Source organism: Tympanuchus pallidicinctus, unplaced genomic scaffold, assembly GCF_026119805.1.
Source record: "Tympanuchus pallidicinctus isolate F22 unplaced genomic scaffold, pur_lepc_1.0 scaffold17, whole genome shotgun sequence".
Lineage (NCBI taxonomy): Eukaryota > Metazoa > Chordata > Aves > Galliformes > Phasianidae > Tympanuchus > Tympanuchus pallidicinctus.
This window is the reverse complement of record NW_026294690.1, coordinates 19,103,780-19,129,058: the sequence shown is the minus strand read 5'-3', so window position 1 is coordinate 19,129,058 and position 25,279 is coordinate 19,103,780. Positions and strand designations below refer to the sequence as shown.

The window sequence follows — 25,279 nt, the reverse complement described above, 5'->3', positions numbered from 1 at the left end:
GTGGGACCGCGGGGAGCGCTGCAGCAGGCTGCAAAGAACAGAGGTACCTGTCTGACGTGCGGGGAGCGCCTCGGGGCGGGCCGTCATGCGGAACAGCGCGCGAAACGCGAGCGGCGTTCACTGACCTGAGGTGTGAGGGCACGCGCCACGCCCCCAGGGCCGCCGGTATCGAGGCGCCCCGCAGCGCCATGGAGCTTTGCGGGCAGGCGGCTCTCGTTGTCTCCCGCAGCTCTGCGGGGCGGTGCCTTGCCGGAACCGTGCCGTGCCGTGCCGTGCCGCTCGGCCGCTCTCCCTCTTGCGGTGTCGTTCAACAGACAGCAGCAAGCGGGTAAGGAGCGGCACCGGAACCCATTCCAGAAATCACTGAGAGAAAAAACCACTGCTTAGCAGTGAGCGAGGATGCGCGTTTTACACCGCTGCTGCAGTCGCTGATGGCTGAGTGCGGGGAGGTGCTGGGTGCTTGTTCGTGAACACATGCAATGCTTCAGAAAGATGCAGAAAGGAGATTTTCTGTGCTATGAGTCGTGAGAAAGCTGGATATAGACAGGGCTTCTTCCATTTTTTATTCTCGAGTTTATTAATAAAGTATAAATTTGAAACGTTGAGATTAAAACATTGTATCAAATAGCTGAGTATAGTTACTGTAAGACTATGCAGAATATTAGCTGTGTTATGCCGCTCTTAATAAACATCTGGTAAGGTTCCATACCTCAGAATATGTTTAAGACTAACACGGAACAAAGGAAAGAACAACACAGCTGGCTTTGTGAGGCTGCAGGAGCCAGCCTGCTTCATGGCTCAGCTATCACTGTTTTACCCTTTGCCAAAATAAATACAATTAATCAAATTTAAACTGACTGATGATAAAATTGAGGACACTTTAAATTAAAGCCCAAAATGTATAGTAGCCACCACATGAAACACAACAAGAAGCCTTAACAATGTTCAAAGGACACTTAGGAAGAAAAACAACTTTCAGAGACACCCTATGAAGTGTAACTGCTGTCCTATAGCTCCTGACAGCAAAACTTGCTTAGACCTCCATGACATAACACGTACAGCTGGTACAGCAGCCCACAGAGCAGATCAACATGTCTTCAGTTATTTACTTACTGTTATTTTCAGTGCAATTCAAATTGAGATCAACCATAGAGAATATGTCTGAGAACTTGCATAGAAATTCCCTTCTCTGCTAACACAGTGTTCTTGGGTATACAGGCAAAGAGTGTATGATACAGATCATTTGAAAACTGAAACCTTCTTCAATCAAAGATTTGTCTCCACATATAGCATGCAATGACAATAAAGGGCATTGCTAACCAATTGTGGATCAGTGGTTGCTCTGTAACTTCTAGGACTGTGGTATTTTAATAAGACATCTATTATCTGCAGATACTTTTTGAAATAGAGAAGAAAAGGACCTTAATTTTTTTTATAATGCAGATGAGAAGAAAGAAGGCATTTCTGTTGGCAGAGCTGCGCTGAGCCTCAGCCTGTTTTAGGAAAGATGTTTTCTATTTCTTCTCAGCACCATCACTTTTCTTCAGAGAAGGATGTTTCTGATCCAAATCTGCTACTCAGACTTCAAGGAGACGTATACTTTTACCATCTATTTCTAATGAAGATTCTAATGATTCTAATGAAGAATCTGTCCTTGTTTCTTCTTGTACGTTGGTCACAGCTAGTAAGTCCATCTGGTTTAAGAATCAAAAAGTTCAGAACTGCTTAATTTGTCTTCTTCATACAGCAAAATATTTTCCATTAGCTTCTTTTTTTGGTCATTTATTTTTATTTTCCAGGATGCCTCTCTGGCTAACGCTGAAAAACAAAAAATTCCAAAGACTGAGAAAAAAAATCTATCTGCATCTAAGGCACAGACAGCAATTTTAAATTAAAAATCTGGTTTAGAAAAACTGAAAGGAAACAGAACATTCTGTAGATTCATTGGTAAAATCCTAAGCAAGGAATAAGAGCCCAAACTGTTGTGAAGACTTGGGTTAGAAGAGAAGCACGGACACTTGTGCCACAGCACCCGAACCATCGCACACCAGAACGTTCTGCACCCACACCTCAGCCTTATCTACATTTACCTTGGGATGAACACGCAGAGTCAAGGTCTGCGTTTTTGGACTGAAATGTGCTTTGTGCAGTAGCAGCCATTTCCAAGTTGTTGTCACTTCTGATGCATACTACGTTTCTTTCCCGGAGTCCGTTTGCTTTTGTTTTCTCCTTTATCCTGCAGTCAGAGCTCGCAGTGTTTTCTGAATTGTCACAGCTGTTGCTGAATAGCTCATCTGCAGATTTCTGTTCAGGATTCCAGATGAAACTCATCGATTCATCCGATTCACAAGGGATCCGTGACATCTGCAAACAGTGAGCGTCCGGTGGCACGACTCCTCCTGAAGGTGTGCACTGACCACCACTGGCCAGGAGCACCGGCTGCGTGTCCTCTTTATTCTGCCCTGCAGAAGGGGCATCCATGCTGAGGTTGGTTGTCTCATCATCGGTTTCTTCTGGAGTATTCATGGAAAACCCAGAAGTGCTGCCTCCACAGATGTAATGCTCTCTCAATTTATTTTCAGCTGTTTCCATAATTTCAAGCACCTGTTTTAAAACAAAATCTGTGAATGCAGAATAATCCCTGTACCCCTTGTTACACACATTACCGACAGCCCAAAAAAGTTGGGGCACAAAAGTTGTAGCTCTAGACCTTGCTGTCATGAAGGCAAAATTCTCAAAATCAGATTGTTAAAATATTACCTCTGCTATGTTAGAATTCTTCTTTCTCAGACAAAGGCAGATGGCTGAGGCAAAATCAATAGCAACCTCTTCCAGCAAATGTCCTGCTTTCTTGTCCAGGTATTTACAGCATATTTCCTTGGCAGCTAGCTTTTCCAAATTCTTGGCTTTGGAGCGTGAGTTTTCTTTTGCTATTTGGATTTCATCAGCAATCATGTCTTTCTACTCAAAGGAGAAAGGTACATTAGGTGAAGAAAAAATTAATAGCAATGTTTAATTCCATCTAAATCACTGAGAAGTCTTCCCATGTACTTGTTATTACTGCTCCTTAACAGCTGGCTTACAGATCTAAAAACAGTAACTGATTTCCCTTTGTAAAGTCACAGAAATGTTGCTTTCACAGTAAAGGAATGGCCAAAGGTTTTCTTTGCGTTGCCTAAAGTAAACCCAGCTGCTCTATGCTTACATCCACCTAAAGGAATGAAAAATCGTCAACGCTGCACAGAGCAGCATTTTTGCACAGAATTTTAAAAATATTTATTAAAAGAAATCACAAACTCAGGATCTTTTGTTTCTTGAAGCTGTTTGGACGTTGCTGAACGGTTTGGAAATTATACGTATGAAAACTACCATCTTCCTCTGAAAGGCTTCAACAACATGGTAAACCAGAAGGAGTGCATTGCACAGAAGGATTATAGGTGGAGTCTGTTTTTATGAAGATGGTGTTAATGGCATCGAGTGAGCCTGGGCAGTGCTTGTGAAAGCAGCCTGCGTAGTTTCAATGACAGCCTGGACAAATTGGCCAGGATCCAAATTCCAGACACCAGTTAATACTAAATGCCTGATAAACATGGTAATGAGCAACTGCAGTCAGAGCCCACCCAGGTTCCCCCCCGTGTGACTCCTCACACACCTTCCTGGCACAAACAAGCCTGCAGCAGCATTTCAGCACAAAGTGTGAGAATAAGAATGAGCTGAAAGCCAGTTCTGCTGCAGCATCTCCTAACATCAGCAAGGCCAGTGCTCACGAGTCTGCTGTGTGCAATGGGAACACGTGCTCTCCTCATATCTAAAGGTGATGAACTATTGGTGTTAATGGAACCACGACAGAATTTCTAGAAAATCTCTTCTGCAAAATGTGTGAAGCAAACTGCATTTCTATAACATGTAAATTCACCTTATGACAGCAACCCCATTCACTCGTGCCAGTGTTCATTATTTCTGCTTTTCCTTACCAGATAAACAGGGCTCCTTCCTTCATCCAGTGCCTTTATCCCTGTCAGTATCTCTGCTAAGACCTAGAAAGTTTATTTGACAGATAAAACAATTTGTTGACAATAAACTCTGTCTTTAAATGTCTGTATGTAAAGGAATATTGAACTGTTGAACTGTCAGGGCATTTTAGATTTCATTTTTAATTTAACACAACGGTGCCAAATTTGGGCAGTATTTATGGCAGCTTAAATCTACCTCCAGAGTCAAGTCCAGATTTTATAGTTAGGTACAACAGATAATAAAAAACCAAATGAAGTTCAAAAAGAAGACTGTCAGTATAAATTTATATAGGAAATGACACCAAACAGAGAAACTTCCTGTTAAAATGGAAACTTTTGAGACAAGTGACGTTTTGAACTCTTATCTCAGCTGAACTTCCAAACTGACAGATGCTTGTAGCAGTGGATGGGGCCAGTCTGTCACAGCTGTGAGAACCAAACAGAAAACTTTCTGCTACTCTTTTTCTCAACCTACCAACAGTAATACGTCTTTTGCTACATTTTGCCATTTCGTTGTTCATAAGATTCACATCACTTTGCCACAAACTGAAGTAGATTTGGAACACGAAGGTAATTAGAAACAGAATCTCAGCTCGTTATACAGTTAGCAATTGGGAATGAAGTTGCAGGAACAAACAGCTACGTGGGGAATGTGCTCATACATCCGTTTTCCTGTCTACAAACATCAACAACCTCAACAGAAGATGGAAAAAGGCAACCTACCACACCACAGCCAAATACGTCAACTTTTTCTGATAACTGCCCATGCCTGACAAAATCTTCTGGCAGATAAGTAAGAGAAGCTTGCAGGACTTTGGTTTTCATCACAGTACATTCGGACTTTTTATCAGCAGAGTACAGTCGCAGACCTGAATGCCCAAGCTTTGGTGTAAAGTTTTCATCCAACAAGACATTTGAGCTGTAAAAGACAACACTGGTTGTCAATCAAGTAATGAAGTAATCAAGTGATTACTTCAACTTGATGTGAAATTTTATACTTTTCAAGTTAAGGCAAGGTCTGAGCAGGAAAAATTCCAGCATTTGACCTGCTGTGTAACAGTGAAAGGGTAAAGACAGGGAGAAAGGAAGGGGGGATTTAAAAGCACCCCAAGCATTGCTTCAGAAGAAAACACTTCCATCGTTTATAAAAGGGAGACAAATTAAAGGTGATCAGGTGAAGATCCTACAGAACAAGGGATAGCAGAATGACATTGCAGATGAATACCAACATGATAAAAGCTTTCAGGTGCTTCTGTTGAAGAAATCCTGGAATTAATGAGTGCACAGGTAATGCCAAGCCCCTCACCTCTTGATGTTCCCATGAAGAATTCCAAAATTGTGTAAATACTCCACAGCTCGGATGAGTCCCACAGAAATACTAATCCGTGTCTCCCACGCCAGTGGAGCAGAATCATCCTGCAAGGAAGCAATGGGGTCGTTTTGTCTTCTTTTGACAATGAAAACGACACAGCAGCAGTACATTTTCATTCTAAAGACTGTTTTGGTCCCACTGCAATCATGGTGGAGTCGCCATCCCTGGCAGTGTTCAAGAGGCGCCTGGACGAGGAGCTGCGAGATCTGGTTTAGTAGCTTGTGGTACTAATAGGAATGGGAGGTGGATGGACTAGATGATCCTGCAGGTCGTTTCCAACCTTGTGATTCTGTGATATGCAAAATGCCAGCGGGCCTAAATCAAAAGTTTTGTCCAAGGCAGAGTTTGGGATTTCTAGGCCCAGGAAGGAACTTACTCTTGCACACTGCATGGTGTGTTTTGCCTGCCTTGTGACAACAGTGAGATAAGGATACAGCATAGTTCATACTTATTCACAGCATCAATTACACGCCATCACAGAGCACAGGTCTGGTTTTGATGGATTGCTTTTCTGCTCCTTCTGTCATATCTCCGTAAATGCTCTTCCAGTAGGTCTGAACACCTCAAAGTGTTCTCTCTTAAGCCCTTCTAAAATGTTGTAGGAGTGAATGAAAATGATGAGAACCACATTCCCAATTCCAACGAAATATTACGATATAGATAGGTATGTTTTGCAGATTAGTTATTACTTGAAAAATCTGAAGGCTGCAAAGCAGAAGCTTTTCACTGACCTGATCTGCTTTGCTGTAGTGAAACTGAAAACGAGCGTAGTAGCTGCAGACAGCTCATCTGGGCTGTTTTTGTCTCTTTCTTAGAATTACGAGAGATCTTTCTGCTTTTCATACAATAACGTGACTTGTAATCACAGATAAATAACGGGCTCAGGTTATCTGCTTACTTGATGCTGAAGTTTGTTCTGTAGTGATCCATGAGGCAGGTATGGATATATCAGACAGTGCAACTCAGATTCTACTGTGAAACCCAGCAGCTGCAAAATGTTGACGTGACAACACCTGCAGGCACAAATCAGTAATGATTTACAAATGAAATGAGAGCAACATAGGAAAATGCGTTCTTAAGCCAGAACAAATCCCTACGTTCAAGAGAGTCGGGAATGACGTTTTGTTCTGTAGCCACAAACACAGAACGGCCCTGAGTGGGTTCACAGAAAGCTACACCAGCAGCAGAGGCAAGGCCATAGCACAACCAGGTTTTGAGCAGCCAGAAGGGATACAAAGCTTCAGGAGACACCAGGCCTTCACCATGTCCAAGAGTGGCACGGGGCAGTGCTTGCTTTGCAGGGAACAGCACATCTCTGGCAGACAGGTATGCTGCTTCCTCAGGGCATAATCCCAGTCCCCAGCACAGGCCGGTGCCTGGGGGATGCACACATCAGTGTGACTGAACAGCCCGGAGCACAGTGCATGCAGCATACCCACACTGCTCACCGAAAGCAAATCTGTACTTCTGTATGAAAAAATCTTTGGGTGGAATTTGGGCTTGTGCATTCAGTCTGCAAGAAAAAAAAAGAAAACATGCAATAGAATCTCAACACTAATTACTGAGGTGCTGCACTCCCACTTTTAGTCTCTAGGTGACAACTTTAGCAAACAGGCTGTTTTCACTGGCGACCATATTGTGTCACAGACGACAGCTACACATTAGAACAACAACTGGCATGAAGACATTTCTGACCCTATTATCCACGCAGGCAGCTCCCCCCAGGCTACTCCCACAAATCCAGTGAACTGAACTACCCATGTGAGGAAAAGCTCACATACGTGTTTCCTGCATCTAGGTTTACTAACATAATTTCTCTTTTATTCCTCCTTTTTTATAGCAGTTCTCGTTCTCTGCCCACAGAATATTAAATGACAGCTGTTTAAGAGATTCTAATAAAATACCTCCTGCAAAGAAAAAGCAGTGGAGCACTTGCCTCTTTCAGTCTTTTGATGACGTACGCCGTGCTGTGCCTCTGACCTTTGTAGACATCTGCAAAAGTGCCTTCGCAAATTCTGCTCTTGTCACTGAAGCCATCTGTGGCATCAGTAACTTCTTTCTGGGTCCACAAAAGGCTCCCACTGGGGAGATCAGTCATCGTCTCCTGCTGAGGAGTAGAAGAGCTGCAGGGCTACACATTGGAAGAAGAAACAAGTTAATCTCATAAACATTTGTGTGCTTTCTCCATCTCTTTCAGGCATCACGTTTCTTTTCCATGAGCTGAATGAGCGTTGTGATTGTTGACAGAAATTGTGACAGGTGCTGTGCAATCACTCCGTGTGGTTTCTGTTTGTAATACCTGTGTTGATTTGTCTTGCTGATAGAAATATTCTTTACAGTAGAAGACACCTGAAAACAGCTAATCTGCATTTCCATCCTCCCCAAACAACAGAGTAAACTTTCTTTAAAATTCCTTATATGTATTTAAAGTGACATCAATTTAAGCTACAAAGCCCACTAGTCTCTGTGCCTAAGGCTTATATCATGGTACTGGATCAGAAAGGAGTGTCTCTCATGCTATAATGTACTTATTTTCTCCTAAGAATTGCACGGCTACTTCTGAAGTGGTTGCAAAATAGTTGCTTCCAGTCAGACAAGTCCTCATGCCACTTGTTATTACAGTTCCACTGTAGCCTACACATAACCATACAGCTTTCACAACCTTAATTCATTCCAGACCTGAAAAAACAAAACCTTAACTTCCCCTCAGGAAATTCTGAAATTACTGTGTTCTTTGTAGCAACCTTCTCCTCCTGCTTTTACTCTTGAACCACACCATCTTGGACGAGTTATAAGTCTTAAAGCACAATCTTCTTTAGAAAAAAAAATCAAATTAAACAAAAAAAAAGAGGTCAGTGCAGGACTGGGTTGGGACCAGAGTGCACACAAGGATCTGGGAAACACACTCTGAAAAAGTACAGGATGGTTCCACCTAGATGGTCTTGAAGATAAGAGAGCTATAAGGAATAACTATATAACTACATAACTATAAGGAATAACAGAAGACTGTGTTGAAATCATCAGGAGCATGAGCCAAGCAGCTCCCAGGATGGCTGAGCCTTGGGATGGGGCTCCGAGGGATGGCAGATTTTCAGTTTTCGACTAGAAAAGGCTCTGGGCAACCTGGCCTCAATGTGGCACTGGCCCAGTTTTCAGCAGGAGCCACATTTTAAATTCAAACTAGAAGTGTGACATTCCAACTAGGCAGTCCTGTATGCTGCACTGTCCTGCGATCCCATTAGAAATACTGGAGTCTGCTGCAAAATCTGTAATGGAAATTCCTTCAAAATTAATTGCTATTTGTGGGCATGTCAGCCATGCTAAGCCATGTAGCACTGTTAAATGTATCCCTCACTGGTCTTGCGTTGGCAAAAAAGAAAAGAAAAAAAGAAGTGAAGCAAAATTTAAGTAATTAGTGCTAAATTCAGTCTAAGCATAAAGTTGAAAAGTAAACCTTAACTGGAAAACACAGTGTCATAAAGCAAATTCTTACAGTTATAATCAATGAGAACTAAAGGGATTTACCTGCACACTTGATGAGACAGAAGGATTTGACTGTAATGATTTCAAAAGGTCTTTTGGGGGAGGTGGTGGAGAAGGAAGCGAATACAAGGTTCCTCCAGAGTGAGGCATCTGAACAGCATCTGAAATTGAATTAGCAGCACTGATAATACACCTCTTTTTTGTGCCATTGCTGCCGCTGACTCATTATGAGCATCCATTGCTGAAATGCCTAACCACCTATGGCTGTCAAAACGTGAAATGCCACCTAAACACATGGAGCTTTTGTCCAGCTTCCTCTGTGCGATGACTGTGAAGATCCCTCCAGCCCTGGCTCAGGGACACGCAGCTTCCAGAGCCTCTGCCTGCACTGCTGCTCACATGCTCTCCTCAGCACACCATGGTTCTGCTCCGTCTCCCAACAGAGCTGCTTGCTGATGCTTGCGTGGCGTGAAGTGCACGCACAGCTCTACTGTTAGCATGGCACTGGTGCTCACACAGACCTGGGAGAAGTACTTCTCTCACAGCCAGGACAGGTACAGAAAGGAGGAATGGGTGGCTGTGTGATCAAGCTAGGAATTGACAGCTCAGGAGACAGCAATGCTAGGTAAAAGGCAAATATTCAGTTGGGACCATTTTGAACAGGAATGCGTTCATTTACACTACAGTAAAATTCAGCATTCTTGTCCATACGGTCATTTCATTGTTACAGAAAATCAGATTGTATTATTTTACTTACTGCGTGCTGGTGATATTCCTGGTTGTGAAGGCTCTGGCGATGGCAGCAGACTTATCTCATTTTCTCTCTCTTTGTGTTTGCTTTCCGGGGGTGTTAAAGATACGTCCTCCTGTTTAGGTGGCTCTACCAGCTCTTCTTTTTCAGGGGTGGTAATGCTGGAGGGTGATATCCCTGCAAAGGAGATCAAAGGAAAGAGGAGTACCGTGCAGTACTGTGCAGCAGGAAGCCTGACAGATCAGTTAGCAGAAAGTAATCCCCACTGGGAAAATGGACTATCCATTAGAACAAACATTAGGAATGCTTTACAGTTACTGTTGAATTGTTTCAGTAGCGCTGGTATTTAAATTCAGACTTGAAGAGCACATACATCTTACAAGGAAATATTAAAATCAGATTAGGCTACTGGGACAGGAACAAACTGGAAAGAAAAAGATATGAAGACACTCTGCTACACAGAGCTGTCAAAACCTCCTGACAAAGCAGCTGAATTCTGGTCTGTGAGAGAGGTAAATGATGGGGAGAAGGAGCCTGGAAATGCTGAGTGTGCACCAGAGATGACACAAGAACTTTCTAGTGCCTATTAACCACTTTTTCCTGGTTATAATTCTGTACTCTTGTTTCTGTCCAGTATCTTTTATCAGCAATATATTTTAACATTTACATTTAACATTAACATTTACATTTAACATTATAAAAATATCAATTAATCTTTTGATATGAAAGAAAATAAGCACAAGTACCAATATAAGCCTTTTGTTGTACTGTTTTATCAGCTTGTCATCTTAAGTAAAAGCCACAGCACTCTGCTTTTGCAATCAGACAATAGCTTGTGTTCTTTGTGCACAAACAAAGCACTGGGGATGTCTGAAGCCAGAAGGAAGCTGGAGTTTTAATTTCATCTATGCTCCTTGTAAACCACTTCCAGTAGAAGTGAAGCTTAGAAGGCAAGGTATGACAATTCCAGTCAGTGCAGCTCGGACCGGAGATGGGAGCACGTCTGTGAAGGGCAAGCTTTTTCCTTTGACTTCCTTCTGGAGTTTGTGTAATTGTTCTTCAGCATCCAATACGAATGCAGGTTTGAACGGAAAATCAGCTCTGTTTCTTTGTTAAAGCACCAGCTTTAAGCTGTGAGATCACAAACACCACAGGTTTTGGTAATCACGGAGTTCAAGCACCCTGCAGGCCTTCTGTTCCAACCGGCAGTCCCTGCGTTCTGCAATTGCTGACCTTCCCCTGCCGGTACTTTGACCTAGAAGCCTCTACAATTTGGATCACTTCCCTCTTTCAACCTATTTTTCATGGTTTTTCATGAATTTTGCAATTTCCTGCACATCACTCAAACAGGTCACCGCTGAAACTAAAGAAATAACACAGGAAAAAGTTTGTTCCAACAGATATCCAGAAGTGGGACTAGAGCTGCGCAAGAAATTCTCAAAGGCAGAAACAGGAGAAACAACTCTCCTGCAAGTAATCTGCCAGCAAAACATTCACCTGGGGGTCCTGTCTTGCAAGTCAGGCTGTACAGTGTTACGGTAACACAGTAACTGTCAGGAGTTGGAACAGTGGCTTTTTGAAGTGCCCAATAGAACTGAAAACCAAACCCACTTCCAGCTCCTTGCACCACCCTGCACAGAATGCTCTCATTTCACAGATCCTCCCGTCACAAAGGAAACCAGAAACAAAGGGGTGTTGTTTCTCAGAAGGTGAGTGCAGATTTTTTCTGATTAAGACACAGCATACAGGGTGGGATTACAGCAAATCAGTGAACACACAGAATTAAGGAACACTCAAAGTGAGCCGGCTGCAAACAAAGGCGGGCCTGAGAGCACTGCGGCCGGGCAGAACAGCGATAGCTGAAGGAGCAGCCGGCTGCAGCACGTACACAGCAGCACCCAGAAATCCCCGTGGACAGTGTGAGATACACAGTGAGCATGGAAGAGAACAGTTACCACAGCGTGGAGGCCACCAGCTACTCCAAAGCATCTGTAAAAACAGCATTATCGAGGAGCCAGGCTTATTGCGTTGGAGAGCTCCAGATCCAGTTTCTTCACGTTGTTTTCAATCCCATCTACTGAGGCTGGACCCTCACAGCCACATTTCACAACTGGTTTACTACCATACTCGTTAGGGCAGATGAAAATTCACTTTCCTGTAGCTCTGTTACCATTGTTACCATCTCCTGAGTGGGGTGACTGAGTTCAGCCAGTGCAGTTCTGCTGAACGAAGGGCTGTCACAGCCCGGCTCTGTGGAGCAGCACTGCTGCTAGGGTGGGTGGCAATGGCATTTCATTTACAGAGATGGAATTTGCTTAAAGCACACTTGTGCTTAATATCTCTTTTTAATCAACAGAAATTCAGAACACCCACCTTAAAGATCTTTTTTTTGCCATCCTAAAATGAAGTTTCTAACTCCCACTAACACCAGGAACCCACAAAAAACCCAGCTGTGCTATATAAAGAACTGCAGCAGCAAGCAAACTGTGACACAGTGGGAATTTCCATGAGCAACGCCTGTCGCTGAGTGCCAGCTGTGTGTGCTGCCAGCCCTGCCCACAGGCAGCTCACAGCAGAACTCAGCCTCCTCCCCGGCTGCGTGCAGGCAGTGCCCCGCACACCTCCATCTCCTGTCGGCACGCACTGCTGTCAGCTTTGCCCATACCCTTGTCCACCTGCATCGTACTTCTCTGCTCAGTTTGGCCCACATAAACCTCTAACTTTTCTTTCTCACAGCTGCCTATGGAGAACGTCAAAAGTCACACAAACACTTCCTTCCCAAGAAAGTTGGATTTTGGATGGTAATATGTGAAGAGGAGAGTACAGGCTGCTGTCAGCTTGCCAGGGCAGCCCAGGGCAGGAAGGATGAGCGTCTCGTCCAGGGTTCCACAGGTCCCACAACAGAGCTGAGCTAAGGTACCCACTGGCTCATGAAAATGGATGGCTGCCATTTAAACATTGATTTCAACAGAGAAAAACTGCAAGTTATATTTAAAAGTGCTGTAGCTTCTACAGGGCAATGGTTTGCCTTAATTAGATACAGCATTTTCAAAGTATCATCATCCAACTCAGAAAAGTAACTAAAATACAGCAAATGGGACAAAGGCAAGAACAGTGAAGTGGGCAAAGCACTCCTTTGGGGAACGTTCTCACTGTGCAGGAAAGCAGAATGCACAAACCTCACTGCTGATAGGTCTCTCTGCCACGAGTTTGTTGGCATTTAATGTATAACGGCAGAATTTCAGTGGGGAATGAGGACGTAAGAAAAATTCACACATTCACAACTCAGCTCTGTGGGAAAGCAAGAATGTGTTACAGAGCCATCCTTCATGCACAGCGCAGCCTCACTCTGGCAGCTCCTGAAGCGCCTAAGAGACACTACGAGCTGTGCTGACAGACCAGACCGGCAGCCCCTCGTCTAGGTCAGCTCTCCCCTTCCCACCATGAGCAGAAAATAAGAATCAGCAGAGACTTCACAATTGGAGCACAAGGTTCCCAGCAAAGAGTTCCTTCAGCCTGCACAATGAAGACGGGGACAGGCACAGAGCCGGGCTGCTCACAGGAGCTACTTACAGTCCAGGATGACCTGAGCCGCCCGGTAGAGCTGCAGTGCCTGCAGCAGGTCCAGCAGCTGCCGCACGGTCGCCAGCCTCACACCCCACCACCACATCAGCTCGCGGGTGATGCTGATCCCCGTCTTCTCCATGCACTTGATCTTCCGCAGCTCGGTCTGGTCAGTGATCACGTAGGAGGCTGCGGAGACCGGACGGCTTTGTTAGCAAGGGGAGAGAGCGAGGGCAGGCAGGGCAGGCACGGTGCGCTGCGTACACAGAAAGCTTTCATTCGGCTTTAAAAGCAGGGACCGCCACACGTTAACTACGTGGACGTGAAGAAATTCCAGTTCCTGGAAGCAGGGTATTATTTCTATTCTTTCAAACGTTCAAAAAAAAAGTTTGTTATGCGGAGACCCAAAAAGAAACCGCTCTCAGCCTGCTCAGCGCGCCGTCACCGTCCCCCGACCGCCCTCACCTGCACGCCGCGCGCCGCTCGGCTCCGGTTACCTTCCCGTCGTGGCAGCGGACGGCAGCGGCTGGACGGGAAGGGCCGCGCGGCGGGGATCGGCAGCGGGGGGGATCGTGTCATTACCGGCGGGCACCGGGCGGCTCTGCGGGGGACGCGGAGCGGACGCGGCGGAGGCCGGGAGAAGCGGAACGGGGTGGTGAGGGAGAAGGGCGGCGCGGGGCCCGAGAGCGGCGGGGGGAGCCGGGGAGCCGCGCTCACCGAAGCGCATCCAGTCGCCGTCGCTGAGGCAGTCCATCTTCTGGCAGAAGTCCTCCAGCACCCAGGCCGGCATGCTGTGCACGTAGGGCGACGGCGGCGCCATCTCCTCGCGGCGCCCCGGTCTGCCCGCGGCCATCAGCTGCCGCGCGTGGCCCCACGGAGCGCCGCCGGGCGGGGCACCCCGCGCTTCCTCCTGCCGCGGGGGCGCGGCTTCCTGGGGCTGCGCGGGGCGGGGCGGCGAATCCCAGCCGCGGGAGCGACGCTCCGCTCCGCCGGGCGGCTCCGTGCGCCGCGCCTCGGGAATCGCGAACCTCGCGGTGCCACGAACGCGTCCGCTTCCCGCCCCGCGCCGGGGAACCGCTGAAACCGCGGCCGAAACGTCAAGTAAACAAACCCACGGCGTGCCGTTACTTAAAGTACCGCATCGTAAGGACGCTCTGTGTGCCGCCGTTTGGGCCGTAGCGAGAGCTGTACCGCCAGCCACGGCTGTCCGCACAGCCGGCCCTGCCCCGAGGCAGCCGGGCTGCTCCCCGCACCGGGAACAGCGCAGAACTGTTCACCACAAGGGTGAATGAAGGTCCGTGACGCATGCATCGTTGTTTAGAACGGCACCTGTCCGTGTTTGTGACTTTGCTTTGGCTCTGACTGCTGTATGTAGTTAGAAGTTTCACATGGGAACTGAAAACCACTTTTTCAAACTGAGACACAAACAATTCTACACAGCCTTCGCCTTCAAGTAACAGTAGCAGACAGGGGCTGTGTGCCTGCGCCCATGTCCCAGCTCCACTCATTGCCCCGCAGCAGCACTAAATGGGGTTCTGCTCCTGACTGCCTCCAGTTACTGCTCCCCGCAGCTCTCACAGGAGCAGTGCAGTGAATCCAACTGAGCTCAATCTCACGGCATCCACGAGTGGCATTTCAGGAACATGAGCAAATGTGCCATTGCAACCACTGCATAGTTACCTGACAGCATAAGAGTCAAGGAGTTAACATGGATTTATGTTTTAATGAGAAAGATCAGTTCATACACAAACATTTAAGAAAAAACAAGTCCACAAGAAGGGCAGCCATTGCATACTTAAGAACCTCAGGCCACAGAACAGCCTGCTGCTATCTGTTAGCAACCTGCTGCTCTGCACGCTGAGCAGCACTGCGCCTGCCTGGGGAACAATTCACCTATCTGCTAAAAACAATGCTGCTTTGAGTTACGCAGAGACATACAGACACACAGCTGTGTATTTGAGGTATGGGGAAGAGAACATACAGGCCAAGATCCTTTCTCTGTGCAGCTGGCCTGCTGAAAAGCACAGCTCTGCTTTGGGGAGTTAGGCCTGCAGCTGGGGCAGCTTCTGTGCTTCAGGGGGCACCAGCAGCCCAGATGGACCGTGCTCCTCAAGGCCAACCCCTGGGACAAGGGAAAGGTGGGGCTCAGAGCACCCACCTTGTGGGAATGCTCCTGGTATACCAGCATGGGAGCTAAGGATGTGGGCACAGCGACACAGAGCAGAAAGGGCTCCCAAAACTAAGATGCAGTCTGTATGGCTGACAAAGTTCCATCATCTAGAGATAAACGAAGCAGTAATTCGGTAAAGAAGGACAAATTAAGGCATTCAAGGCATGTTCTGTGTAAAAACTCGTTAGCTTCAGAGTTGCTACAATGAGGTTTTATGAACAGACAGAGACAGAGGCTAACACAGAAATGCTTAGGTCATCTTTCAGAAGTTTTGGGTCCAGCGCTCAGACGGCAACTGTGGAAGCTCTCACATGAACACCCCCTACAATTTGTGATTTGAAAGTAAATTCAGCATGTGAGAGAGCAAATTCCCACCGAAACCAAATCATTCAAGCAAACCTGGTGCTGCTTTGCCACTGATTTTAGAGTCTGGATTAAGTTAATGGCATAACTTTCTTTCTAACACAGAGGAAGTTGAGCTGCACGCACTTCCTCCAGACAGATACCCCGATCTCGTGTTACTATGGAATGTCCTGAAATAGTCCGAAGCAAACTCCTCTGAGCCCCATCTGTGCCAGGCCACTGGGGTCCCTGCTCAGCAATGCACGAAACCCGGAGCAGAGCCCTCACAAAGGAGAACATTCCCACACTGTCTGCTCTCTGGAATCTGACCTACCAGCACAGTAAATGTTCTATGGTACGGCTGAGTTTGTTCCAGAACTTCAGTGCAGACGTTAGCTCTGGGCACACTTTACAGTGGCTGCTCCTCCTAAGCTCGGTGTTTTGCTATCTACACGGCTCAGGACGCACAGCCCTTTTAGTGGAGGCCTTCCTCTGGTAACATCTCGCTTCTCTCCACGGAGAGCCGCTGCAGGTCCTTCTTGACGTCGGGGCGATCCTCCAGCTCCTCGTACAGCGAGCGCACGATGTCCAGCTTGCGGTAATCCCCCGGCCGGACCAGGCTGCGCACCACCTGCAGGCAGCGCTCCTTCAGCGTGAACACTGCAGGGAAACAGAGCGAGCGGGCAGCCTGGCAGCGGCGGCCGGGCACCGCACTGCGAGGGGTGCCGCCCGGGACGGGAGGGCAAACGAACCCGGCAGCGTGACTCAGAACGCGCGAGGCCGCTCCGAAAGTACCGCGTCCTTCCCATCTCCGCGTTAAGTACGGCGGACAGAAGGATCGCGGGAACGCCGGTGGGCGGAGCGCCTCCCAGCTACAAAACGTCACTTTTGGATGCGGCCACCAGCGCGAGCCGCGCGTTTTCTCCGGCGGCGAACGCGAGCCCGCACGCCGCGCTACCCCCCAGCCCGCAGCGCCCCGCACCTGGCAGCGTGATGTCGGCCTCGCTGATGTCAGGCGCGGCCACGAACAGCTCCTGCCGGTTGACGAGCAGCCCGTCGTGCGTGCCCGCGTCGCGGAACAGCCACAGGTGCCCTGCGGGGAGCGACGCTCAGCCCCGCGGCGCATCGCGGCCGTCGCCGCGCCCCGCCCGCCCCGCGGCTCCTCACCGCGGTAGCTGTGCATGATCCGCCCGGTGCGCGGCCGCAGCACGGGGTAGTAGCGCGGCCGGCCCTCGAAGTCCACCCAGATGGGGAGCACGGCGCGCGGGCTGCGGTTGTTGAAGACGACCTCGGAGAGCTCGCGCGTGTTGGCGGAGCGCAGGCACGGCGCGGAGGGAGCCGGCGGCGCCATCCCGGCTGCGGGGCCCCGCGGCGGCAACGCGCCTGCGCGGAAGCGACCGGAGACTGGCGGGGCGCCACGCATGCGCAGCGCGACACGCGACGTGGTGATGGGACGCGGCGACGCAGCAACGTAACGACGTAACGCCGCGCCCCGCAGCTGCGCGAACCGCCGCTTGCAGAGCAGAGCGTCGCCTGCGGGGCTGGGCGGACGGCTGGTGTTGGCCTCATCTGAGGGGAAAAGAACGCGAACTGCAGCGCACAGCGGGCGCAGAACAGAACGCTGCCCGGACTTCGTGCCTCTGCAGAACTAAGAAACCTTTAATGCTCCTTAATCCGCCTCTGAGCACATTACTTTGAGCTTGAATACACTGTAATGAAACGACAAGCTGGTAATTAGTGTTTCTGCTCTTCATCAGTCTGAGAAATTGCGGTATAGTGGAGAAGAAAAGAGATTTTCAACTTCCATTAATTGAACGAACTGTATTCTTTAAGTAGGCAGCACTCCTACAGCAGCTCCAGTCAGCTCGTAAATCCAAACGTACCGCCTCCCTCAGTGCCGACACAGACACCGAAACACAAACTTGTAGGTAAAGCTGCTGGAAGCGTCTCTGCTCTCGAACAGAAACCACAACTGCAGTGTTAAGGCAGCACGGGGCACCGCCCTCACCCACAGCAGGACCCCAACACAGCGGTGAGGCAGCACAGCTCTCTGAGCACTGAGTCGAGGTACCACTTAAAACATCAAACTGCAGCACCAGCACACTGCTCGGCGTTTTCTCACCCAAGTATCAAACATCTCAATTTACATTTGGGCAATAGTACAAACTTCAAACTTTCAGTTTGGAAAAGTCCTACAGCAAAGAGGTACTGCCTCTAAACCCTTTAAAATGACTAACACTAAGACTGGCATTTTAAGATATGATTTCTACAGTTCAGGGGAAAAATTAGCAGCTAATTGGCTCCAAAAATGCTTCAACGTGTTTTCTACTATAAGCAGAGGAAACAAGCATTTAACTGAGAAATACAACAGACGTAGTAGAAAAGACTCAGGCAAAGGAGAGCATTACTAAACCACTACCAACTTTCAGTTTGGGTGGCAGGGTGAAAAGAGAGAATTTAAGTCACATTCAGAACACAGTACAACGGGGAGCTCTCAGGTTGGTCCCTGGTCCATTGCTCACATTAAGTAGTTCTCACATTTATTGCCTTCTGCTTAGGAACAGAGACACACTCTCAGCTGTCTCCTTCACCAATCTGCTCATCTGGAAGTTCTGGAGGTGTCTGCTGTCTTCTTCCACACAGGCTATTACCAGAATGACCTTTTTTCTTCCACTCTTTCCCAGGTGCGTTTCAGAAGATACACTGCAGCATGAAGCCCCCCTACATTCACCCACACCGTGTGATTTTTGCGCCAGATGTGTCCCAGTCTTGACAAGGCCTACGATAGAAAAAAAACACAAAGAACAGCCCCAAGAGTGGTGGTGGCTTCTTCAGGACAAGGATGTAAGGATAAATTTGCTTTAGATGTTATTCCTGACTATCCCAAATCCCACCTGAATAAGGTCTAAAACCACATTAAAATGCTGCTATTTATCTCTTCAGAAAAACATCACCCTCCATAGTGAAGTCAGCTTAAAGTTTTTTTCCTCAGTAGATTTTTCCTCTGCAAATAGGTTTGTTTTACTTCTAAGGTTTCACTCAGAACATACCTTGGCGAAGCATTTCTTGTCCTGAGTGAGCAGCACAGCTCTACCTGTGCCTGGTGTGCAGATCCGCCCCATCTCCATGAGGCAGGCTGGATAGAGATCCCAGTTCTTCTTCTTTGACCCTATCCTATAACACAGATCAAGATCTCCTTTGTGACTGTTGAAAAATGTATGTATGACCACATAAACCTTCAGCCTTCATTCTGAATGCAAAGTATTTACATACTTCTCAATTAGGCCCAGTTAAGTTACAGGAGAACCCTAAATCTGGACACACGAGCACACGTGGCAGTGACGGTCACACACAAGAACTTGGCATTCGTGGTCCCTCACCTCTTCCCAAAAGGCATGTCTGTCACAATGACATCCACACAGCCAGTCCGCAAAGGGAGATTGCAGATATCCCACTGAACGATGTCCAAGGGTGCAGCCAAGGAAGCACTGCTACAAAAGCAAAGACCTCAGATATGGGCTACTGAAAATATTTTTACAGTGAAGAACTGTAACAGTAACACAGTAGGGAAAAGGTCAAGAAAATCTGTGCAAGACAGATTTATTCCTATAAAGCCTATGGGAAAATAAAATCACTCGTACCGCTCTTACCTTTCCTTATTTTCATTTTTCTTTAGCAAAGAGCAGATGTTGCTTGCTGCTCTCTTTACAGCTTGCGGGTTGTTGTCACCAGCAATGTGATAGCAACCAGGCCATTCCATAGCTCCCTGGGGGGAAATACTGATAATATTAACATGAACACTGCTTGCTTTTTGAAACAAACCCCCCCAAAAAAAACCCCACCAGAATGCGACAAAGCAATCTGAAGCAGATGTCAGTGATTTTAAAACTCCGTGACGGATGTGTCACAGGCCTTAGGCAACTTAACGGCTCAAAGTTCTTTTAGGTTTTGCTTCTTCTTGTTATTGGAAAGGAAACTAAAGGCACTTAGTAAAAGCGTGCTTGGAGCTGTTGAGAAGTTGGCGAGATGCTTCTGTTGTTGGCTGTTACTGCCATTAAAACTTACGTGTTACACAGTTGCAGATACTGTCTTGAGTTTTACTACGTTAAAAAGAAAGGAAGGATCACCTCTATGGGTATTGCTCCTGTACCACACATTGGATCAATGATGATATCCGTCGGCTGGGGATCGCAGAGCCTGAGGAGCAGGAAAAAAAGGGACTTTGAGAAAAAAGCACGTGAATTTCTTGTACCGATGGAAAACGGAACTGTTTCGATCACAGCAACTGAGCCCCTCTAATACAAGACATGAACATTAATTGCATTTCACAACCAGCACTTATACATGCCAGTCCAGTGAAATTCTTTCAAGAATGTTGTCATCTAGTATTTTGAAAACTGGCTAATGGCTTGCAGCAAGTATTTTCTAAGCTGGAAAACATCCAGTGTTGCTGTGTCTTTATTCCCCTTTAACAAGAACCGACCAAAATGGCTTCTAAGGAAGCAGCGGAGGGGATAAGGCAACTCATTTGTGAAGCAGAGTGACTTATTATCTAAGAATCATATAAAACCATGCGTTTGCACTGACCTAAGCATGCCATAAGCAAGAGTTGAGCGAAGAGTTGTGGGTCCAAAATGTGTAATATTTCTTCTGTGAAGACTCTCCTCAGTTAACGCAATGCCCACAACTACTTCATTATTGTGAATATTCAGGAGAACCTAAAGAAAAACTGGAACTGAATTTCAGAAGTAACACAAGTTTCCCACAGTACATCTGGTAAATGTTTAAACCAGCAGCTGTGAATTACACAAAGTCAGGAAATACATTTATAAGAGCACTATCCATTGCCTTTAATGAAGACACAGTCAGGACAGCGTGGGGTTTTTTTTCACTTGCACAAAAAGCACTCTGTGATGATGTTTCAAGAGTTTTGCTTTATATTTACTGGGGAGAAGTAAGGATAAGTCCTGCAAGTCACAGTGCAGCATTCACAAAGCAAAAAGAATTCGCAATAGAAACCCCACGCCTGGTCCCCTACGCAGTGTGAATCTGGAAGGTGAAGACACCATTACAAGAAAGGGGGTCAGCCCTGAAAAGAATCTGCAAGAAAATCATTTCACCTTATTGCCTCTCAAAATGAAAATTTTAATGGACCATATCTGCTGGACCTCCTTTCCAAATTTCTGCTTTCCCCATGAAAAGGGAAAAAGCAGCGGACAACTAACATGACCCTTTTTGTTCCCTGTAACCATGTGAGCAAATAATGTAAGAGGAGGTAAAACTCAGTATAAAACCATCCGGTGTAGCTCAGAGAGGAGATAACTTTTGAGCACTGACTCAGCCGCCCTGAGCTTAGTGATGTTAATGGCTTATCTTGAGTGCGTGCAGAGCAAACGGAGCATGAAAATGAGAGGTGCCCTCAGGGGGTCACAAAAGAGATGAGGGACCAGCAAGCAGTGGGGTGTGAGGATATACCTAACATGGCCATGAAATCAATGCTTCTGAGGGATTTCAGCATTAATGACTTCCAGCTTCAGGACAACCTTGTAAAGGTTATTTTGGAGCTCTCTGAGAATCAAAACTAAGAATCAATTTTTGAAATGGAATTACTGCAAGGCACAAGGCAATACCTCTACATCAAAGTTAGTCATGTCAGCCTTCCACTGGAAGTGCTCCTGCACAGCTCCTCCGAAGTCTCTTGCGGCCTCGTTTGACGTAAAGCTGTGCTTGTCTCCGGCTCTATTGCACGTAACGCGGAACTTTAACACCTTCGCATCTCCTTCATCTTTCCTATCATCTCCAGCCTTCGTCTCAGCCCCAGAACTGGCACGCAGCTCGTTTTTAGCCCCTGACTGTTCGTTATCCTCCTCCTCGTTCTGCGAGGCCTCTCCTTGCGTCTCCTCCGCACTCTGGCCAACAGCCGGCTCTGTTCCCGCTATGTTTGGGGCGCAGTCCTCCTGCCCCCCCACAGCTTTGTCATCCTTCTCCTCCTCTCCGCCGTCACGCAGCTTTTCTTTGCTTGCAGTTCTCTGCAGATTCTGCTTTTTGCGTTTTGTCTTTTTCTTTTTTAAGCTGTTGTTCAGCTCCCAAATTCTCAAAGGATCGGTCCAAGGCAGTTTTTTAACCAAACCTTCCAAATCTTTTAAAGCATCTTCCTTTAAAAGACAAAAGAAATTATACTTCAAAGTCATTCCCTTTCTTAAGAACAACTCTTTTTCTAAATCTCTTAAATTAGTCCATACATGCAATCGCTGCACATCTGATCACTTTTGTGCACTTTTTGTGTGCAATTGGTGCCACATCTGGGTGGTGTTTTACACCACAGGATCCGGAACAAACAATCATGTATCACGGCTACCACTACATTAAGAGACCAAGAGAGATTTATTGTCCTCCATCCAAGGGTGACCTCCAAGCACACAGCTGCTCTCATTCTCGGTCTCCCACGAAGCAAACACAACAGAAGGGATTGGGGCAGACAACAAAACCACACTCCAGTTTTAAAACCCCACAAAGAACTGGGACAGCGCTACAAGCGTTTTAAAAATCCTTACTCCTGAAATACTCAGAGCATTACAATGAAAACGATTCTCCAAACCCCGTAACTGAGTGAAAGCAGCGATTAACTCACCTTGGTTTCCTTAAACTGATAATCTTTGAACTCCTGAACGACAACAAACAAATTATCCACGGACCTCAGCCGATGGACCTGCAGCGAGGGAGAGCAGCGGCGCTCCGTTACCATCGGTTACAAAGCGTCGCCACCTTACATCTACACCCGACCCGGCGCCGTGCCGCGGAGGTCACCGGTTTACGTGCAAAAGCAGTAAGAAAAGCCGGACCGGGTCTGGCTGACTTCAGCCGCCTCTGTCAAAGCACGGCAAACCCGACGAACCAGCCGGCAGGACGGGCGCTGCCCTACGGCTGGCGGCAGGTCGAGAGCGCTCCGCTGCGGACGGGGCGCCGCTATGCCCACAACCGCCGGTGGCCGCAGCCGGCCGGAACGGCGCCGGGGTGCCGAGGGGGGCCGCGGTCGGCGCACGCACCTCGGGCAGGCAGCGGGCCGGCACCTCGAAGTAGATCTTCCCGCGGTCCCTGCTGATCCGGGACGCGGAGCCCAGCTTCTCCTGCACCTCGGCGGCCGCCGTCGCCTCGAACCCCGTGGGCACGGTGGCGCCGATAACGGCCGCGCCATCCCCGGCCGCCTCCGCCTCCGCCATGCCCAAACGCCGGCGCGCGCCGCGGCCCGCCCAGCTTCCGCTTCCGCGCCGGAGCCTCGCAGCAGCGCCCCCCGCGGTCCGGCGGTCCGGCCGCGCTCGGCGCTCCGTGTCTCGCGGCGGGCGGGAGGGCGGCGCGCTGCTGCCATGCCCGGAGCGGAGCGGGCGGCGCTCGAGCGGCACCAGCGCGAGTGCGGCGCGTTTTTCACTCCTTAAGGGAAAACCTCCCTGCGGTAATGATGAGCAGCCGGCGCTTCTGGGATGTCTTTGCCCGAGGACCTCCCGGGCTTTACGTCCGAGCGGCGGCGTGTGCTGGGGGCGCGCGGTGACCTCGGGGCTCAGCTGGCCTTCGGTCCCGCGTGTCTGAAAGGGCGGAGCCGTGCGGCATTGCGCGGTCCCGGCTGGGGCCTCTGCGAGGAGAGCCTTGAGTGGAAAAGACGAGCATCCTCAGTGCGTGTGTAAGACTTTACAAATCAAACTCAGGGCCGACTCAAGTGATTACCTGAAATATCCTTGAATGGAGGGAAACGTTTCAGCCATTATGGAAATGACTCTTTAGCAGAGAAGCTGAAAAGAAACCATAGCGACAATGTAAATTAGGCAGTGGGAAAGGAAAACATAAGCAGATGAGAGGTACTGACTTGAGTTAGAATCAGGACTCTCGAAAGTCAGCGCTGTTCTCTTTCTGAAATGACCAGATAATGACAACAGACATGCCTGTGTATGGGAGAGGCATGTTGATAGCAGCATGTAAATAGCTGCCACTGCCACCATGCTGTGTCAGTCCTACCTGCATTCAGTGCAGATCTGCTCAGCATCTTTATTTCCTCCAGCTCAGTGCTGCGTTCAGACAAGTCCCAACCACGGAGTGTCTCCCAGCTGGCTCTGTCCTTGTACTCGTGTGTCACACTGCAGGGCAGAGCAGGATTATCTCTTGCCTGTGGTGACCAAACATACCCAAATTCATGAACAGCAGAAACACACTTTCACATATTTTCTGATGGATATGAAGAAAATCACCCATCCATGTAAGAATGACAACGTTCCTATATTCTGCTTATCTAACCATAACTTATTTTAAGATACAATGTACATATTAGTAGAGTGAATTCATTTTTTAATCACCTCCTTAGGTTCGCTGTACAGCTTTTGAAGCTCATCTTAAGGTTGTCCTGGGTTCGCTGTGCTGATCACAACCAGCAGAAACTTCAGAAATGTTCTGCCTTGTTTGCATCTCCTCCTGCATGCACAGAGCGTTCTCCCTCTGCCCAGCTCTCAGATCTCCGTATCACAGATCAAATCAGCTCACCATCAGTGAAAACCAGTGCACTGCAGACCATCAGTGAAGCCCTCTGCATGGAACCCGCATGTGGGCAGGAAACCACTGCATTGTTTTCATGACTGTTCAGAGAAACGCCAATGAAATGAATATTCGTATTCTGCTAAATGTTACTTAAGGTGGATTCCCAGGGTGTTCAAGAGCTGCACAGATTTTTAGAGACTTGTTTCGCTCAGCAGTTAGAATGCAAAAAGAAAGGGTGGCTGAAGAGCTGTAGTCAGAAGCTTCTCCCAGTGGCTGTTAGCACACATCCCACGCAGAACGTCAGTGGTTGCTGCACTGTGTGCTGCCAATCACCTCTAGAAACAAGCTAACTGAGGGGCACTGCTCTGTCTCTATCATTCTTTGCTGCTCCCATTCCTTCTGCAGTGGCACCAAACCTGCCTGGCATCCAGCTCTGTGTACAACCGTATGCATTGAGAAGAAATAGTTTGCTCTTCCAATATAGAAAGCTTCTGAGCGGCAGTGGAGGCATTTTGGTGAGCACAGCGTGTCAGGTTTTGTGTTCTGTAACCTCTGTGAGAGAGCACAGCTTGTGGAGGCCTTTGGCTGATAACTTTACCGCTTCCTCCCCACAGCTCCTGCTGTGCGCCTTCCAGTGCTGTTCTTAGTCCTGCTTTGCTTACTGCTGCACAGAAATGTTCCGTGGATTTAGGACAGAAATGAGACCACATTTGGGGATTTTTTAGGAACCCTTTAACCTACAAACACCTACTGCTGGACAGCAGTCAAGTTTGCATGGAGATAACTTTGTAAACACACACATACAAGAATAAAAAAGAAAGCAAGAATGGAGGAGGTAGTTTACAATTTCAGATTCTTCACAGCATTTTAACCTCAGCTGTCAGACTGGTGTGTGCCTGGGCAGCCTGTGCTGTAAGCTGCAAGCCAGCCCTGGGCCTGTGGGCTTCAGCCCTGCTTGTTCTCCCTGCCGCCTAAGTGGGGAAAAGAGGCCACAGAGCTCGGAGCACACTTGCTGTTCCAGCCTGGAGCTCAGCTTGCTGGTCAGAAGTCTGCTTTGACAGCCA

General features: G+C 47.9%; 3 protein-coding genes across 4 annotated transcripts; all 3 read right to left on the bottom strand.

Annotated features, from left to right (window-relative positions):
• Positions 1 to 550: 550 nt before the first annotated feature.
• Positions 551 to 14,083, bottom strand: LOC128078416 (interleukin-1 receptor-associated kinase-like 2). Its single transcript, XM_052678590.1, has 13 exons — positions 13,901 to 14,083; positions 13,193 to 13,372; positions 9,626 to 9,796; positions 8,911 to 9,029; positions 7,322 to 7,516; positions 6,834 to 6,898; positions 6,284 to 6,398; positions 5,320 to 5,429; positions 4,737 to 4,932; positions 3,975 to 4,037; positions 2,761 to 2,961; positions 2,091 to 2,604; positions 551 to 1,818 (listed from the first exon to the last, which is right to left on the bottom strand). The coding sequence occupies exons 1-13, from the start codon at positions 14,034 to 14,036 to the stop codon at positions 1,700 to 1,702; spliced, it is 2,184 nt and encodes a 727-aa protein (XP_052534550.1). The 5' UTR covers positions 14,037 to 14,083; the 3' UTR covers positions 551 to 1,699.
• Positions 14,084 to 14,886: 803 nt separating this feature from the next.
• Positions 14,887 to 17,133, bottom strand: LOC128078415 (von Hippel-Lindau disease tumor suppressor-like). Its single transcript, XM_052678589.1, has 3 exons — positions 16,863 to 17,133; positions 16,678 to 16,788; positions 14,887 to 16,355 (listed from the first exon to the last, which is right to left on the bottom strand). Exons 1-3 carry the CDS (start codon positions 17,116 to 17,118, stop codon positions 16,171 to 16,173), a joined length of 552 nt encoding a protein of 183 aa, XP_052534549.1. The 5' UTR covers positions 17,119 to 17,133; the 3' UTR covers positions 14,887 to 16,170.
• Positions 17,134 to 17,496: 363 nt separating this feature from the next.
• THUMPD3 (THUMP domain containing 3) lies at positions 17,497 to 22,938 on the bottom strand. 2 transcript variants are annotated; one of them, XM_052678587.1, is made up of 9 exons: positions 22,742 to 22,938; positions 22,327 to 22,404; positions 21,326 to 21,850; positions 20,283 to 20,413; positions 19,823 to 19,892; positions 19,346 to 19,461; positions 19,076 to 19,186; positions 18,746 to 18,869; positions 17,497 to 18,474 (listed from the first exon to the last, which is right to left on the bottom strand). In XM_052678587.1, exons 1-9 carry the CDS (start codon positions 22,913 to 22,915, stop codon positions 18,343 to 18,345), a joined length of 1,461 nt encoding a protein of 486 aa, XP_052534547.1. In that variant the 5' UTR covers positions 22,916 to 22,938; the 3' UTR covers positions 17,497 to 18,342. The 2 variants fall into 2 exon arrangements, with proteins under 2 accessions (XP_052534547.1, XP_052534548.1); XM_052678588.1 differs by having other exon boundaries at positions 19,076 to 19,183.
• Positions 22,939 to 25,279: the final 2,341 nt, after the last annotated feature.

Bases quoted from the DNA above. Each gene is read 5' to 3' on its own strand.
- LOC128078415 (XM_052678589.1), bottom strand. From the start codon at position 17,118: ATGCGTGGCGCCCCGCCAGTCTCCGGTCGCTTCCGCGCAGGCGCGTTG. The intron at 16,789-16,862 runs GTGAGGAGCCGC...CGCTCCCCGCAG, and splicing joins GATCATGCACAGCTACCGCG to GGCACCTGTGGCTGTTCCGC. The intron at 16,356-16,677 runs GTGCGGGGCGCT...GTTTCCCTGCAG, and splicing joins GGCCGACATCACGCTGCCAG to TGTTCACGCTGAAGGAGCGC.
- LOC128078416 (XM_052678590.1), bottom strand. From the start codon at position 14,036: ATGGCCGCGGGCAGACCGGGGCGCCGCGAGGAGATGGCGCCGCCGTCG. The intron at 5,430-6,283 runs GTAAGCAGATAA...GCTTCCTTGCAG, and splicing joins AGAACAAACTTCAGCATCAA to GATGATTCTGCTCCACTGGC. The intron at 4,933-5,319 runs GTGAGGGGCTTG...TGTCTTTTACAG, and splicing joins CTTCATGGGAACATCAAGAG to CTCAAATGTCTTGTTGGATG.
- THUMPD3 (XM_052678587.1), bottom strand. From the start codon at position 22,915: ATGGCGGAGGCGGAGGCGGCCGGGGATGGCGCGGCCGTTATCGGCGCC. The intron at 22,405-22,741 runs GTGCGTGCGCCG...CCCTCGCTGCAG, and splicing joins CGGCCCGCTGCCTGCCCGAG to GTCCATCGGCTGAGGTCCGT. The intron at 18,870-19,075 runs GTGAGGGACCAC...TCTGTGTTATAG, and splicing joins GACATGCCTTTTGGGAAGAG to GATAGGGTCAAAGAAGAAGA.